The sequence below is a fragment of the Carassius auratus genome, chromosome 1, assembly GCF_003368295.1.
Source record: "Carassius auratus strain Wakin chromosome 1, ASM336829v1, whole genome shotgun sequence".
In the NCBI taxonomy this organism is placed as follows: Eukaryota; Metazoa; Chordata; class Actinopteri; order Cypriniformes; family Cyprinidae; genus Carassius; species Carassius auratus.
This window is the reverse complement of record NC_039243.1, coordinates 7,295,978-7,312,424: the sequence shown is the minus strand read 5'-3', so window position 1 is coordinate 7,312,424 and position 16,447 is coordinate 7,295,978. Positions and strand designations below refer to the sequence as shown.

At 35.7% G+C, this 16,447-nt stretch overlaps 1 protein-coding gene across 1 annotated transcript in view; it reads left to right on the top strand.

Moving 5' to 3' along the window:
- LOC113049957 (complement C3-like) overlaps positions 1 to 16,447 on the top strand; it is a 149,971-nt gene that overhangs the window by 116,402 nt on the left and 17,122 nt on the right. Inside the window, exons 24-26 of the mRNA XM_026212713.1 lie at positions 12,243 to 12,446; positions 12,616 to 12,691; positions 12,812 to 12,971. Coding sequence (XP_026068498.1) covers positions 12,243 to 12,446; positions 12,616 to 12,691; positions 12,812 to 12,971 — 440 coding nt within the window. The remainder of the gene's footprint in view (positions 1 to 12,242; positions 12,447 to 12,615; positions 12,692 to 12,811; positions 12,972 to 16,447) is intronic.

Below are 16,447 nucleotides of genomic sequence, written 5' to 3'. Positions count from 1 at the left end.
TTGTTGCATGTTTAAACGTAAAGCTCGATAATTTCGTTCACATTAATTATGCCTAATTAGCCTAAAACAAGAAACAAATAAATTAAACCTGCACGATTTAGCTAAATCTTTGAAACTCTAAAGAATGGACGGATTAATAAACCGTCCTCTTGATTAAACTCAAGTTCTCTCATTATAAACAACAAAATGCACACGATGTAAAAAAGAGCTTCATTAACTGACAACATAAGGGATTTTAAAGGGAGCCGCCTTTACTTGCTTTTAGTGCTGGGCGATAGCATATGGCCTAAAAAAAAAAAAAACTGATTCATGATTTAAATCGATTTTAAAATCAATATTCAAATGACAAAGACATTTTTCAAAACATGTTTTAATATAGTTATAAATTTATAACTGAGACAAGATGGAAAAAAAACTGTAATGTTATTACCTTAATGCTGGAAAGACCTTTATTTTATTTTATAATTTTTTTTTTATTATATATAATTTTGTATTATTTATTTTTTGTTAATACTAGCCCATCAGCTGTGCAAATTTTGTTTGTGAGGAAAATAACAGTACAGTCAGTTATTTTATCTAAACAGATCGATGAATTTCTTCAAGATTTCAAAATCAGATTGTAAGATCACTGTAAGATCACATTTGTTTGAATGCATTATTGCTAAAGCGATTGCGTGTGAATGTGCTTTATCTGTTTAAATCATGCTTTAACCCGAAAATAATCAGTAAAAGAAACAGACAAACTCATATAGCTTGTAACATCCCACTTGACTATTGCAGTCATTATAACCTGACCAAGCCATAGCTAAATATTTTTAACATGAATTCTTGCTGAATATGCAGTTATATTACGGGCTGTTGGCATGAATTGTACTCGTGATGGAGGCTCCAGTCAGAATCACACCGCTCCGCTCATCCTTTGCTCGGTGGCGTGTCTCTGTCAGACTCGCGGGGTTGAGCCACTTGTGGCAAACTTAATGCATGTGCTTGAGCGCGGAATATATTAAGATATGATTATGTAAATTTAATATAAACCTCTGATTAGTTGAATATAACAAACGAACAACTAGAACTAGAAAAATCTTACGTGGGGAGAGACCATATAACCAAAACAACAGTCCTATATAAACCAGTTCAGCAACTTTTAAAGCCTCATAAGACACTGTCCATATGAAAGAGCAAGAGATTCACACCTTTATCTCGACCCCCACAAGACATACATAACTACCCCCAAAAAACGCAACCCCTTCCAGCTGAACAGAATTTTTTCATAATCCTTCAGTTGTTATGCTCTAAAATCCAATGCCATTTATAATTTTACAGTATTTTCACCTCCTAAATCACTAACCTTTAAAGTCACAATTCCATTATTGTCAAATTTACTCAGGTCGATGGTATTTCTTAATGACATTTTATTATTGTTTAACAATATAATTAGATTTTTTTACATGAACAATTCCAGTATAAAATCGGACAGCGACCTTTATATCAAACATTTTTAAATCGTCCAAAGCTGAGCAAAGCGAGAGGGGGATCTGCGCCAGAGCGCATGAAGTGAATGTGATGAAGGAAGTCATTTTCAGATGCAATGAAAAAAAAAAAACACCTTGTAGCGGACGCGAGTCTGCTGCTTTAAATTATCGAGCTCATTACAGCGGGATTGATTCTGATTGGTTGCCAATGTTTTTATCGTTCATCAGAAAAAAATAAAATCATTCTGAAAGTGATTCCAACGATATCGTTTCTCTGTGCCTTTATCGTGATAATTGTGGTGTGGACTCCGCTATTCTTTAATATTGAGAACGATTTTTAGAACTATATCTTTAGCGTTATTTATATAGTTATCGTGCTTGGTGTGATTGTGCCTTTAGCCTTGATTAGGCCCATGCAGGATCTGCTCTGAAGTATATAATACTTATAATTACTTTTAACCCAGAGTAACACATTTTAACGGATTAATCGCCTTTTTCCATTTGCTGCATGGTTTCTTTAGCCTATTTTTTTTTAAACACGCTAAAAAATAAAGTTTGTGAAATAAAAACAAAGAGTCGTGTATAGGTTTCATTTTAACGGATTAATCACCCATTTTCGTTTGTATGTTTTTTTCTGGCCTAATAATGTTATCATGTACAAACAGGATATGTTTAGTTCCCTTCACTTGACAACAAATCCTTTAAATTTAACAAATACATCAGAACAAAACAAGAATTGAAAATATAGAATTATAATGGATAAATATAATTGCAGTATATAATAATATAGGCTTAGCTATAAACAAACAAAAAATAATAATAATTTAAAGCTAAGCATAAGGTAAGGTTGGGCTTTCTCATTCTTTCACTCGGGAGAAATCCGTTTCCATATTCGTGATGTTGCCCTTTTGAAGCTTAAGTATTATTCATGAGGTAAAATAGGCTTTGTCGTTCACGCGCGTTTCAGTATCAATGAAAAAAAATAAATAAATAACAATATGTGGATTAAGTTGACCGCTGCTAACACTGAATGTCTGGTGAACGACTGCTGTTTCCAGTGAATATGTGCACGAGGCACCAGCGCGATCAAACAGCTGAAACAGAAAATGCTCAATTTTTGGTCACACATAAGACATAATTCAAAAATGCAAAGTGTTAGTAGTTTGAGTTAATAATAATTATTGCTAAATGCTGGACCGTTCCCATTTCGCTCTGCACATGGCACCTGAAGATTTGTTTTTAAACCAAGAATGAACCGAAATTAAAATGTAATGAAAACATTTAGCTTTTTATCTGTATATATATATATATAATGGGCCTTATATTTATTTACTGTCTAAAAACAATAGAATGCATATGATCCTTTGTGTAAAGGTCTTCTTTTCATTTTTGATGAGTAGACTGTAGCCTAAGACTATCTTACTTTTTGAAATTAACTAACTGTAAATGTTTGAATATTTTTTAAAGATGTTACAATGTTATATTATAATGTTATTGTTGTTTTACTTCTTCCTATTATCTCATTTTACAATTACATTCATTTCGCAATCCCTCCCTTTACGCCACCTGGCAGTAGTTTCACGAATGATTTTAACACGCGACTGAATTACAGTGCCGCGGAGGTGGTACAAGCGGCAGTATTGCCCAATTAGGCTGTCTACCTACTGTAGTAGTTGGTGGAGCAGCTGTGCTGATCACGTGCTCCAGGACACACAGATAGGGGAAGAAAGCTTTAATTAATTCATATTAAATTATCATTAATTAATCTAATTAGTCACAAATAATTATTTATCAATATTTGAGAAAAAAACTCTAAATGCCCCAAATAAACATTTAAACGATGAATTGTCCTTTTAGACAGTAACATTGAATAGACAATACAAATAAAGTGGCCTTTAAAAACATTAAAATTGTATGTTTTAATTCTATGACTTTCCTCATTAGTTCAACACATTCTTGTATTCTGTCTGGAATAAAGTTCTAGCCTCTCCATCACATCTTGCTCTTCAAAGAGATAGTCGCCCAAAAATGAAAATTCTCTCACCATTTACTGAACCTCTTTTGTCCCAGATGTTCATGACTTTCTTTCTTCACATGAACACAAGCAAAGATTTTTACTCCATATAATGCAGGGGACAGGACAACTTCAGAAACCACACAAAGTGAACATTACGGTCAAGATTAAAATATTGGTATTTGTATTTTTCTTACTTAACGTTTCACTTAAGAAGACAGTGAATCATTAACAGGGGTTGCATGAGTTACTGTCATATTCTCTTTGTGTATAGTTTTTTAAGTGTCATTTTTGTATGTCCCATACACTTGCATTATGTAAAGAGATTTTTTTTTCTAAAACTCTAAGTTTGTGTTCATCTGATAAATGAAAGTCATATAGGATGGTATGAGGGTGGAAATGATGGAGTTTCCTTTTAATTCATTTCCCTATTTTTTATTTTATTATTATTATTTTGTTTTGTTGTTCTGTTTCATTTTAATTGTTGTTGTTGTTGAACTAAATATACATGTTTGACCTGTGCCACTGCATTTTTTTGTTCTCTCCCTTTAACCATTCTTCTGTATTGTCTGTCAGAAAAAAGTACTTACACCACTGCAATCATCACATAATTACCTTCTTAACTCCAGCACTGCTTCAATACTACCTTAACACTCTTTAGTGTGGAAACACATGAACACTGAGCAGTGTGGGCACTCTGCTGTGAACTATTACATAAAATTTACCTGTTTCATTAATGTATGACTGATGCATATGAATCACATTAAGTTTATTGATTTGTTTATGCTTGAAACTATGTAATCAAAATGGAAAACCATTATGCAATTGAATTACATAAATTTAAATTTAGATGAAAACAGTTTTGTGTGTGTATCTGACAGTTTATCAGAATTACCCCCTGAGCCCACACAGCAAAATCCCCAGTGTTAATTTAACACTGAGTGTGGACACATATAAACACTAAAGCAGTGTTAAAAGTAACACTGAAGCAGAGTTGAAGTAAATGACATAATTAATAAGTTAATTGAGTTATGGTTGACCATTATTGAAGACACCTGATGTTAACAAGCAGAATCACCAAACGAGAAAATCAAAAATGTGTATGTCACCATTATAGTGGTCAGTGTTTGCTTAAGTTGGGATCTTGACACTTCAGTTATTTACTTTAGATTTTGTGTGGCTGTGATAACTGAGTTATAACACGGAGACAGACCAGAGCCAAGGCAATCTTATGGCTTTGATTGTGGTTATCACCACACAATGATTTTTACTCTTGGCTTGACACACAAAATTTGAAAATTTTCCAAGATCACAACTAAAGCAAACACTGACCACTATAATGTTGACACACAAATTGTGATTTTCTCATTTGGTGATTCTGCTTGTTAACATCAGGTGTCTTCAGTAATTGTCAATCATAACTCAATTAACTTATTAATTATCTCATTAACTTCAACTCTGCTTCAGTGTTACTTTTAAGACTGATTCATTGACTACGTTTACATGCAGCCAATAACCCGTTCAAAACCGGAATATTAGCAATAACCTGGTCACGCACGGCCATGTAAACACCGGAAAAAACCCGGATATGCTCATATCCCGGTTTTTAAAAACCGGGATATTATACCTGGGGTACCCCTTTTCTAACCCAAATATTTGGTCTTGTAAACACATTTCGGCATATCCCCATAAAAATGTGTGTTCTGCGCATTTTCTATTCGTAAGGAATCTTTGTCTTTTGAGCAGAGACGGCGCATAAAAAAATGAAGCATATTGCGTCTTACTGTTGTCCGTACGTCCAGACGCTAACCGTGCGTCGCCGTTTACATCGGGATATTGGCGACTGATTACACATTCCATGTATACAGGAGTAACTCTCTGTGCTCACGCATGTAAACGGGTTATCCCGAATGTTTCAGAAACCCGAATAGTGACCTTAACCCGACCATAACCCGAATTTTAACAGCTTGTAAACGTAGTCCGTGTTTAAATGTTTACACACTCAGAGCGTTAACACTGGTGATTTTGCTGTGCACCCCCCCCCCCACAAAACAGCTTATACTACTGTTTCAGCTATTAAAAATAGTTACGTTTTGTATGTAATGGCAACGTGATTATATTTCTTATTTTTTTGTTGTTGTTGTTAAATATAAGTTTGTTTATTAAAGTAATGACCAAGCAGCCAGCAGCAGAGTCGCAGAGGTGTCAAGTAACAAAGTACAAATACTTCATTACATTACTTAAGTATACATTTTGGGTACTTTACTTGAGTAATACATTTTTAGCCAAATTTTTACTTCTACTTCTTACATTTTCACACAAGTATCTGTACTTTCTACTCCATACATTTAAAAAATAGGTTCGTTTCTGCTAGTTCATTTCGGCTTGTTTTTATTTGTCATCATTAAAAAAAAAAAAAAACTATCCAGATAAATTGCTCCATCCGGGTGGAGTGAATTTGATTGTGGTTGGATTAGAAGTATAAACATATACCATTCCGACACCCTATTGGTTTGTATGGCACTTGTCATCTCTGTAAGATCTCACATGTAAACACTCATATGTGCTCTGACTGTGTTTTTGTCTGTGACAACTCCCCGATTCATTGTTCTATTGTTCTCACCAAAAGAGTCTTTCACACCTCCACCAGGTATGACACATTATCCGCATTATTCTTTTATCATTATTCTTTTGTTTTTATTCCACCTTTAGTTTATCAGCCTTTTTTGTGGAATTTCAATGTTTACAAAGCAACAAAGCACTGATCTCACTTCAGTCTCTGTATGCATTTATCCTTTATTTATCAAAAGTCTTACTATAAAAATACAACAAAACATTTTCTTACGACCTTACGTGAATTATTGTGACAGAAATGCATTATGAAAAAATTCACCTGCTTTTAGTAGCATTAGAGCTAACGTTAGCATCAAGCTACATCAGACAATTTATTAAATTATTAGTACACTTTTACTCAAAACTCTTTGAACCCCAATCGAGTGTTTGTAATAACATCCTTTTGCGATCACGGGTGGAATTTGGTTGTTTACTATTGTAAAAATATGCTAATAATGTAATCGCAGGTTTATTATTCGGATATTTCGTGTGTAGAGAGGTGTTTCAGTTTTGTTGTGAGCAGATATGATGAACCAGGAACTGTTCACGAACCATGTGACACGATCTGACGCTGTCAGAACGTCCAATCAGAGTCTGACTGGGTCACAGCTCGAGTACACGGAAGCAAACACACAGAGACGGCACTGGGAGAGGCTATTTATCATCTGATCGCGTAAATCAGTGGAACATGAATAGAAATGATGATTCTGTCTGAAGAAATATGGAGTAAACATCAGTAGATATATCCATATATCTCCGCAGATATGCGTCTTTGGTCTATATATCCTTATTGACGCTGTTCAGTGAGTCTATGTGAACACAAATAAACCGCTGCAGACGTCACTGAATATGAATGAGTGGTGAATTTCTATTCGAAATGTGGCACAATACGGATTTATTATTTTGCACTCCTGACATTAATTACTAAATAACTGTCACTGCAAAAATGTTTTATCAAAATGTTGGTCAAATATCGAAGCTAGAGTCTTTAAACTTTCAATTGATGCACAGTTTGTCCAGATCAAATAAGAGAGTGATGTTTAAGGGGCTGCGAAAGTGAAACAATAATAAACTGGGGCCGTCGGCGATGTTTGCAAGTAAAGGGGTTAAACACAAACAGAGGACACAGGGTATGTGTTTATGTGAAAAGTGAAAGTGAAAGTGACATACAGCCAAGTATGGTGGCCCATACTCGGAATTCATGCTCTGCTTTTAACCCATCCAAAGTGCACACACACAGAGCAGTGAACACCCACACACACTGTAAACACACACCCGGAGCAGTGGGCAGCCATTTATGCTGTTGCACCTGGGGAGCAGTTGGGGGTTCAGCGTATTCTTTGTCATAAATACAGTTTACAAAAGGTCACGAGGGAGCAGTCGGTTTCTCAACTTCTTTAAAGTTTTCGCTCATCACACCACAGCTGTTGCCTCCAGCAAAAATCTAGCCCTTAACACATATGAACGAACACACACTTTAATTACACTTATTTAAATATACTTAATTTAATCATACATACTTTATACATACACTACTGTGCAAAAGTCTTAGGCACGTTAGTATTTTCACTTAAAAGAATGGTGTTCGGCCAGTTATTTATATATGGTGTTCGGCCAGTTATTTACAGAGGTGGAGAGTCCAGGGGTCAGAAAGTAAAAGTCCTGCCATATGTTTATTCCACCCATGAACCCAGCAGCTGATTTCACCAGAGGAGGAATCCAGTCATTCCTTTCAAGTCACAAACAAGTCTCAAGTTAAATCCCAAGTCCTCTAAGAGTTAAAGTCAATGAGATAATTAAGTGACTAATTAAATGATAATTCTGCATTAGTGATGAACACCTGCTGTTAACAATCAACATCACTGAAGAAAAGAGAAACACAAGAACTACAACCAGAGGTGGACATTCCAGGAGCCAGAAAGTAAAAGTCCTGCCATATGTTTATTCCACCCATGAACTCAGCAGCTGATTTCATCAGAGGAGGAATCAAATCACTCCTTCCAAGTCACCAACAAGTCTCAAGTTAAATCCCAAGTCCTCAAAGAGTTAATGTTAATGAGATAATTAAGTGACTAATTCAATTATGATTGTGCATTGGTGATGAGCAGCTGCTGTTAACAATCAACATCACTGAAGAAAAGAGAAACACAAGAGCTACAAATGACTTTTAAGCACAGCCTTGGATGAAATCAGTTGGAAGGAAAATAAAAAATAACTTCGTCACCATAATTGTGGTCAGTATTTGCTTCATTAAGGCTCTTGAGCCTCTTAATGTTTTTTTTTTTTTAAGTCTGCTTCTAAACGAATGCATTACTGTTTTGCAGCAAAAATTTGTGCAATGCAGAAATAAATGAGGAAGCAACTTATGCTTTTAATGCCTGTTTGATCTTGATTCAAATGCATTATTCTTTAAAAAAAATAGGGATATTATACATTTACACCATAATGCTTCAATATTAAGAGGAAAATAAAACTGTTTAGGGTTATGCATTTAGTCATGATCGTGTCATATGATCCTCAACAGTGGTGACAAATAATTAGACATACTGCAGTGCATTATGGGAGTTTTTCATGTACTGCACCATGAAGCATTTTGTTGATTGTCACCATTGCAGAGATTCATATGCTGGTTCTTGATATCTGTGTGTGTCTAAAAAGCACAGTTACACAGATTTAAAATCTATTTTCTGTAAATGTTGAAGTACCTTTTTGTGTGCTACAGTTTCACTGGGACAATTATTCAAACTCTAAACTTCTGAAAAAAACATATTATTCTTAATATAATCACCAGCTCATTGTGCCTATATGTTTATTGTATACCACTGATCTCTCGTCTCTACAAGACCACATATAGGGCTACAGAGAGAGACTTAGCACAATCAATCAAGGGTCAAGAGCACAACTAATCCAAACACTGATCTCCATGATGGTGGCATCATTTTAACCAATAAAACATCAACATCTGATCCTCTGTAATTCTCAATAATAGCAGGTGTTAATCATTAATGCACAATCAACATTTAATTAGTTACTTAATTATCTCATTAACTTTAACTCTTTGAGGACTTGGGATTTGACTTGAGACTAGTTTGTGACTTAAAAGGATTGACTTGGTTCCTCCTCTGGTGAAATCAGCTGCTGAGTTCATTGGTGGAATAAAAATATGGCAGGACTTTTACTTTCTGGCTCCTGGAATGTCCACCTGTGACTACAACTGACTTTAAGCACAGCCTTGGATGAAATCAACTGGAAGAAAAAAAAAAAAAAAAAAACTTTGTCACCATAATTGTGGTGAGTCCACCATCATGGAGATCAGTGTTTGCTTTAGTTGGGCTCTTGACCCTTTTAATAATTCAAAGTAATTTGCTTTTAAACACTTGTGGTTGTGTTACGTAGTAAACATTAACACATTACACTTCAGCATGCACTTCAGCTTGAAGCGTTTTGTTGATTGTCACCATTGTTGAGATTCATATGCTGGGTCATGATGTCTGTGCGTCTTATTAGGAAAAGATTTCAAAAATGTATATTTATTACATACATTAGAAAATGTATTCATTATAGTGATTAAACCAACGGTTCCACAAGGTAGGTTATTTAAAAACTGAACACTTGTTAATAATAAATACATAAAATTGTTTTGGAAATAAACAGGCTGATGCCTAATAATTACTTCATCATGTAAAACCAGCTAGTAACGGTTTTCTGCACAGCACTGATCGCACTGTTTTATAACAGCACATGTACTTTTACAGAGAAATATCTAACATAAGAAACCAAAGGTCAAGAGCCCAACTGAAGCAAACACTGATCTCCATGATGGTGGCATAATAACCAATAAAACATTAGCATCTGATCCTCTGTAACGCACAATAACAGCAGGTGTTCATCACCAATGCACAATCATCATTTAATTAGTCTCTTAATTATCTCATTGACTTTAACTCTTTGAGGACTTGGGATTTGAGTTGAGACTAGTTTGTGACTCGGAAGGAATGACTTGTTTCCTCCTCTGGTGAAATCAGCTGCTGAGTTCATGGGTGGATTAAAAATGTGGCAGGACTTTTACTTTCTGACCCCTGGAGTATCCACCTCTGGTTATTTATATATTTTGCTGTAGTGTGTCAGTATAAAATATCAGTTTACATTTCCAAACATTCATTTTGCCGTTGTCAGACTGCTTGTGCATTCAAAATCACACTAGATTATTAAAATTAAAATTTATGGCAAACTAATTCCTACTGGCACACTACAGCAAAATATATAAATAACTGGCTTAAAACCCTTTTTTGGGGGTGAAAATACTAATGTGCCTAAGACTTTTGAACAGTACTGTATTTTAAAAATGACATTGTTGCTACTTTATAAAGAATGAGCATACAGTAATTCACAGAACTGATTAAAGACAGCACTCATCTTAATTTAATATCAGAGTGAGTGACAGAGATACTGTAGTAACATGTGTGGTTTTGTATTAAATAATAACCAAATTGTGAAATACATTTATTAGCCTTAGATTAAGGGAAGCACAACTTGGGAAATGAGAGCATCCAAGGTGAAAGCTATGGATTTATTTTAAATATTTGTAATGTTCTTTAATATTATCCATAGTTTTTTTGTGGTTCTTTTTTTTTTTTAAGTATCGGTTCAGGTACCGTTTTAAAAGTATCGAAAAGGCACTGGACCCTACTTAAAAGTTATTATTTCTCACTGGCTCATTTACCAAATGGGTGCTTTACTTGAGTAACACCACTGCAGAGTCGTCAAGTCACCTTTATTCATATAGCACTTAACAAAAAAAGATTGTGTCAAAGCAACTGAACAACATAAATTAGGAAAACAGTGTGTCAATAATGCAAAGTGACAGGTAAAGGCATTTCATCACTGAATTCAGTGATGTCATCATCTCAGTTCATTTTAGATAGTATCTGTGCAATCAAGTCAATGATATCGCTGTAAATGAAGTGTCCCCAACTAAGCAAGCCAGAGGCGACAGCGGAGTGAGCTGATCATATATGTTTGATCAATTTAGCCTTCTCAAATCATCACAACTTGCCTAAAATAAAATCTATGGATATAATAAAACAATTCAAGCATATAACAATGTTTAAACGTTAAACCTAGATAAATGTGCGCTATATCCAATAATGGAAGCTAAAGTGCGCTTTGCAGGACATGGAGGCACAAGTACGATCACTTGCATGTTTTCCGTGGATACACCATAATTTTTACTCATAAGTTAAGAGTAAATCATCATTCATAACTGTAAAGGGTCTACTTTTATTTTTGTTCACTCACAATATCAACAAAACGTTGTGCTTTAAGACAATAAATAAAGGAAACAAAGTGCTTTCTTCAAAATGCAGCTTTTCCCAAAATATTTGGAACTTTTAGTAACTCTCTAAGCTCCAACTTCTCTCTGATGCTCTGCATGATCAACTGCCACCTGTATGCCAATGCATGCATATATACATTGCAATGTATAATATTTATAATTGAAACATTGTAACAGTATTTTATACAGTAGCCAATGTGGGCACAATAAATGAGAGAAACTAAATAAGCCCAAGCCAATTCCATTCTGAAAAAAGGCCCAAGCCAGGCCCAAATGGACTCAGCATGTCAGGACATGATGGGTTTGTAGACCTCAACCGAGGGCATAACAGTAAAAACACAAACAGCCATAAAAACTCTTTAACGGCGGAGAAGTGTTCTCTTCTAATTGATGAGATAACTCGTCAATGGCGGGGAAAGAGTTAAGCATAAAAAATATTTATGAGAAACTTGTCAGATTTCATTGTTGATTCAAATATGAAATGTAATCATACACTAGCAAACAGCTTGGGAGAATTTGATGTTTCCCCATTCAAAGAGATAGGAGCTGTACTTGCATGAATGAAATAGCTGCATGAGAAGCTTTCAAAGATAGCTTTTGAGTGAAATGACTTGACTTTAAAGGATTCTGATGAAGGTCAGATGCACCATCATGTTTATGTCACTGTGTCATAACACGTTTATGTCTCTCAACCTGCATGAGCATAAGTCCGACCAAAGCTTTTTGGTATGTGTCTTTGTTCTGACCACATGTTGCATAAACAACAGCTCATAAGAAATGTAGTAAATAATCTCTTTTACCTCTCCAGGAGAGAAGATCACACAGACAGTCGAGCAGGCCATCAGTGGAGACTTCATGGGTCGCCTTATTATCCAGCCCAGTGGATGTGGAGAGCAGATAATGATCGGTATGACTCTACCTGTCATTGCCACTCATTATCTGGACAGCACCCATCAGTGGGAGACTGTTGGCATGGAGCGCCGAAATGAAGCCATCAACCATATCAACATAGGTCAGCAGGACACAACAGATATAAAGAATATGACTATGATTTGGAATAATATCATAAAGTACTCTCAAAGATGCAAATGTATATATAATAAACAAATTCAATAATAAACCATTTAATATAATATATAATAAACAAATTAATATTCTTTCCTCATGCTTTTTGTATTAAGGTTATCAGCGGCAGCTGGGTTACCGTAAAACAGATGGATCCTATGCTGCATGGACACACAGGCCGAGCAGCACATGGTATTTTAGTTTTAGTTTTTTTTTTTTTCTGTAATAATTTATTATCATTAATATTTTTGAAGATTATTGGTAGCAAGTTATTACTTGTAACTAATTTTCATTTGTTTCTGACTGTGAAAGGCTGACAGCATATGTGGCTAAAGTCTTCGCCATGGCCAATGACCTTGTTCCTATAAACGAAGATGTGCTCTGCGGTGCTCTCAAATGGCTGGTTCTGCACAAACAAACACAATTTGGCTCCTTCAAAGAGGATTCAGCTGTATTTCATGGAGAGATGGTGGTAAATGTCACTATGAAAGACTGTAGGAGCGTTCGACTTCACGCAGCACTGTGCAAACTGATCGCAATCTGACTTGAAGCAGTGCATGCCGGTTTGGAATTTTGTCCGATTTGAGACGGCGCTGACGCCACATGACTATCACATGTGGCATCATAGTACCGCAGGAGTAGGTTTCGTTCGAATTCACGCAGCACTGCGCAAACCGATCGCAATCTGACTTGAAGCAGTGCATGGCGGTTAGGAATTTTGTTCGATTTGAGATGGCGCTGACGCCACCTGACTATCACATGTGGCATCATAGTACCGCAGGAGTAGGTTTCGTTCTAATTCACGCAGCATTGCGCAAACTGATCGCAGTCTGACTTGAAGCAGTGCATGGCGGTTAGGAATTTTGTCCGACTTGAGACGCCACATGACCGTCACGTATTGCATCAAAGTATCACGAGAGTGTTTCGAGAGCAGCCTGCTGATTCAGACACTGAAGTTTCTCTACACCGGCTGCAAGAGCACTGATGACGACACTGATGCCTCACGATTGGCTAGAATTACCACATGACTATGATCACGTATGTTTCGGGTTAGACGAACCTTCTCAGTTCCAATAATGGCAACAAATCTGTGTTTTTAGAATTGTAAAAGCTTTTTTTTACTGTAGTCTCACTGTTGTATTAAGTCACATTTATCATACAACGTACTTCGGGTGAGATGTTACACCTAGGTCCTGACTCTGTTGTGGTCATTAAAAATCCCAGGATGTCTTTCGAAAAGAGTAGAGGTATGACCTCGGCATCCTGGCTAAATTCGCCCATTGGCCTCGGACTAGTGATTGCGAAATGAAACCTCATGAATCTTTAAGATTTTCAGCCAAGTGGTTCACAAAAGGGTTAATTTATTGAAACCTTATTTGCTCACAATACCACCTGGTGGCCAACGAGTGTAAAACAAGCAGATATATTACACACAAAGGTGTAAAGTCCAGGGGTCAGAAAGTAAAAGTCCTGCCATATTTTTGTTCCACCTATGAACCCAGCAGCTGATTTCACCAGAGGAGGAACCAAGTCATTCCTTTCAAGACACAAACTAGTCTCAAGTCAAATCCCAAGTCCTAAAAGAGTTAAAGTCAATGAGACTAATTAAAATACTAATTAAATGATGATTGTGCATTAGTGATGAACACCTGGCATTATTGTGCATTACAGAGGATCAGATGCTGATGTTTTATTGTTTAAAATGATGCCACCATCATGGAGATCAGTGTTTGCTTCAGTTGGGCTCTTGACCTTTGGCTTCTCCGTGGTAGATATGTCTCTGTAAAAGTACATGTGCTGTTATAAAGCAGTGAGATCAATGCAGAAAACTGTTACTAGCTGGTTTTACATGAAGTAATTATTAGGCATCATCCGGTTTATTTCCAAACAATATTACTTAATTTAACATATGTTCAGTTTTTAAATTACCTACCTTGTGGAACTGCCACATGTAAATGAACCACTGTTTAATAGTTATAACAAATTAATTTGAAATCTAATGTATGCAATGAATATACATTCAAACCTTGTCCTACTAAGACGCAAAGACATCATGACCTGGCATATGAATCTAAACAATGGTGACAATCAACAACATGCTTCAAGCTGAAGTGCATGCTGGGTAACACCATAATAAAAAGACCCATCATGCACTGTAGCATGAATAATTATTGTCACCACTCTTGAGGATCATATGATAAGTGCTCATGTCTAAAATCCTGAGCCAGTACAAATTTTTCCCCCAATACTTAAGCAATACAATAATATTTGTTTAATAGGACTTTTTTTTTGTAGTTCAGTAATAGCTGAACATCGTTTGACAAACCGAAGAGAGACACCTTCATGATGTTTGTTTCAATGCTTTAGAAGATAAAAAGGGCAATTTAATTTGCTATTTCAAGCTTTTAATTCAGCAATCTGTTAATGTTAATGTACTATGTAACACAACCGCAAGTGTTTAAAAGCAAGTTATTTTGAATTATTAAAAGGGTCAAGAGCCCAACTAAAGCAAACACTGATCTCCATGGTGGTGGCATCATTTTAAACAATAAATCATCAGATCCTCTGTAATTCTCAATAACAGCAGGTGTTTATCACTACTGCACAATCATCATTTAATTAGTCACTTAATTATCTCCCTAACTTTAACTCTTTTAGGACCTGAGATTTGACCTGAGACTAGTTTGTGACTTGAAAGGAATGACTTGTTTCCTCCTCTGGTGAAATCAGCTGCTGAGTTCATGGGTGGAACAAAAATATGGCAGGAATTTTACTTTCTGACCCCTGGACTTTACACCTCAGTCCTAGTGGTGGATGATACTGCAAAATTTGGTACCGATCATATACCAAATAAATATAGGGTCAGTATTGCAGATACCGATACCAATACGATACTTTTAAAAAACATTTGTGTAGGGGAGAGCAGTACATAGGTCTATGTCAATATTTCTGAGGTGAATGAAATCTCTCCATTTTTGAAATCTCTCAATTTTTTCTGGTTTTAAAAGCAAATGAAATAAAGTGCACACAATTATTACTGAAGAACAAACAAAGAACAAATATACCTGTGCAATTACATTCCCTGAGCCCCCCTTCTGGACAGAGGTGGACACTCCAGGAGTCAGAAAGTAAAAGTCCTGCCATACTTTTGCTCCACCCATGAACTCAGCAGATGATTTCACCAGAGGAGGAATCAAGTCATTCCTTTCAAGTCACCAACAAGTCTAGAGTCAAATCCCAAGTCCTCAAATAGTTAAAGTCAATGAGATAATTAAGTGACTAATTAAATGATAATTGTGCATTAATGATTTACACCTGCTATTATTGAGAATTACAGAGGATCAGGTGTTGATGTTTTATTGGTTAAAATGATGCCACCATCATGGAGATCAGTGTTTGGATTAGTTGTGCTCTTGACCCTTGACTTGTTGTGTTAGGTCTCTCTCTCTGTAGCCCTATGTGTGGTGTTGTAGAGACGAGAGATCAGTGGTGTACAATAAACATATAGGCACAATGAGCTGGTGATTATATTGAGAATAATGTGTGTTTTTTTCAAGAAGTTTAGAGTTCAAATAATTGTCCCAGTGAAACTGCAGCACACAAAAAAAAGTACTTCAACGTTTACAGAGAATAGATTTTAAATCTGTGTAACACATACAAAAATCTTAACTCCAGTGCTTTTTTAGACGCACACAGATATCAAGAACCATCATATGAATCTCTGCAATGGTGACAATCAACAAAATGCTTCATGTTGTAATACATGAAAACTCCCATAATGCACTGCAGTATGTATAATTATTTGTCACCACTGTTGAGGATCATATGATAAATGATCATGGTTAAATGCGTAATCCTAAACGGTTTTCTTTTCCTCTTAATATAGAAGTATTATGGTGGAAATGTATAATAAAATATCACAGTTTTTTTAAACAGGCTTCAAAAGCA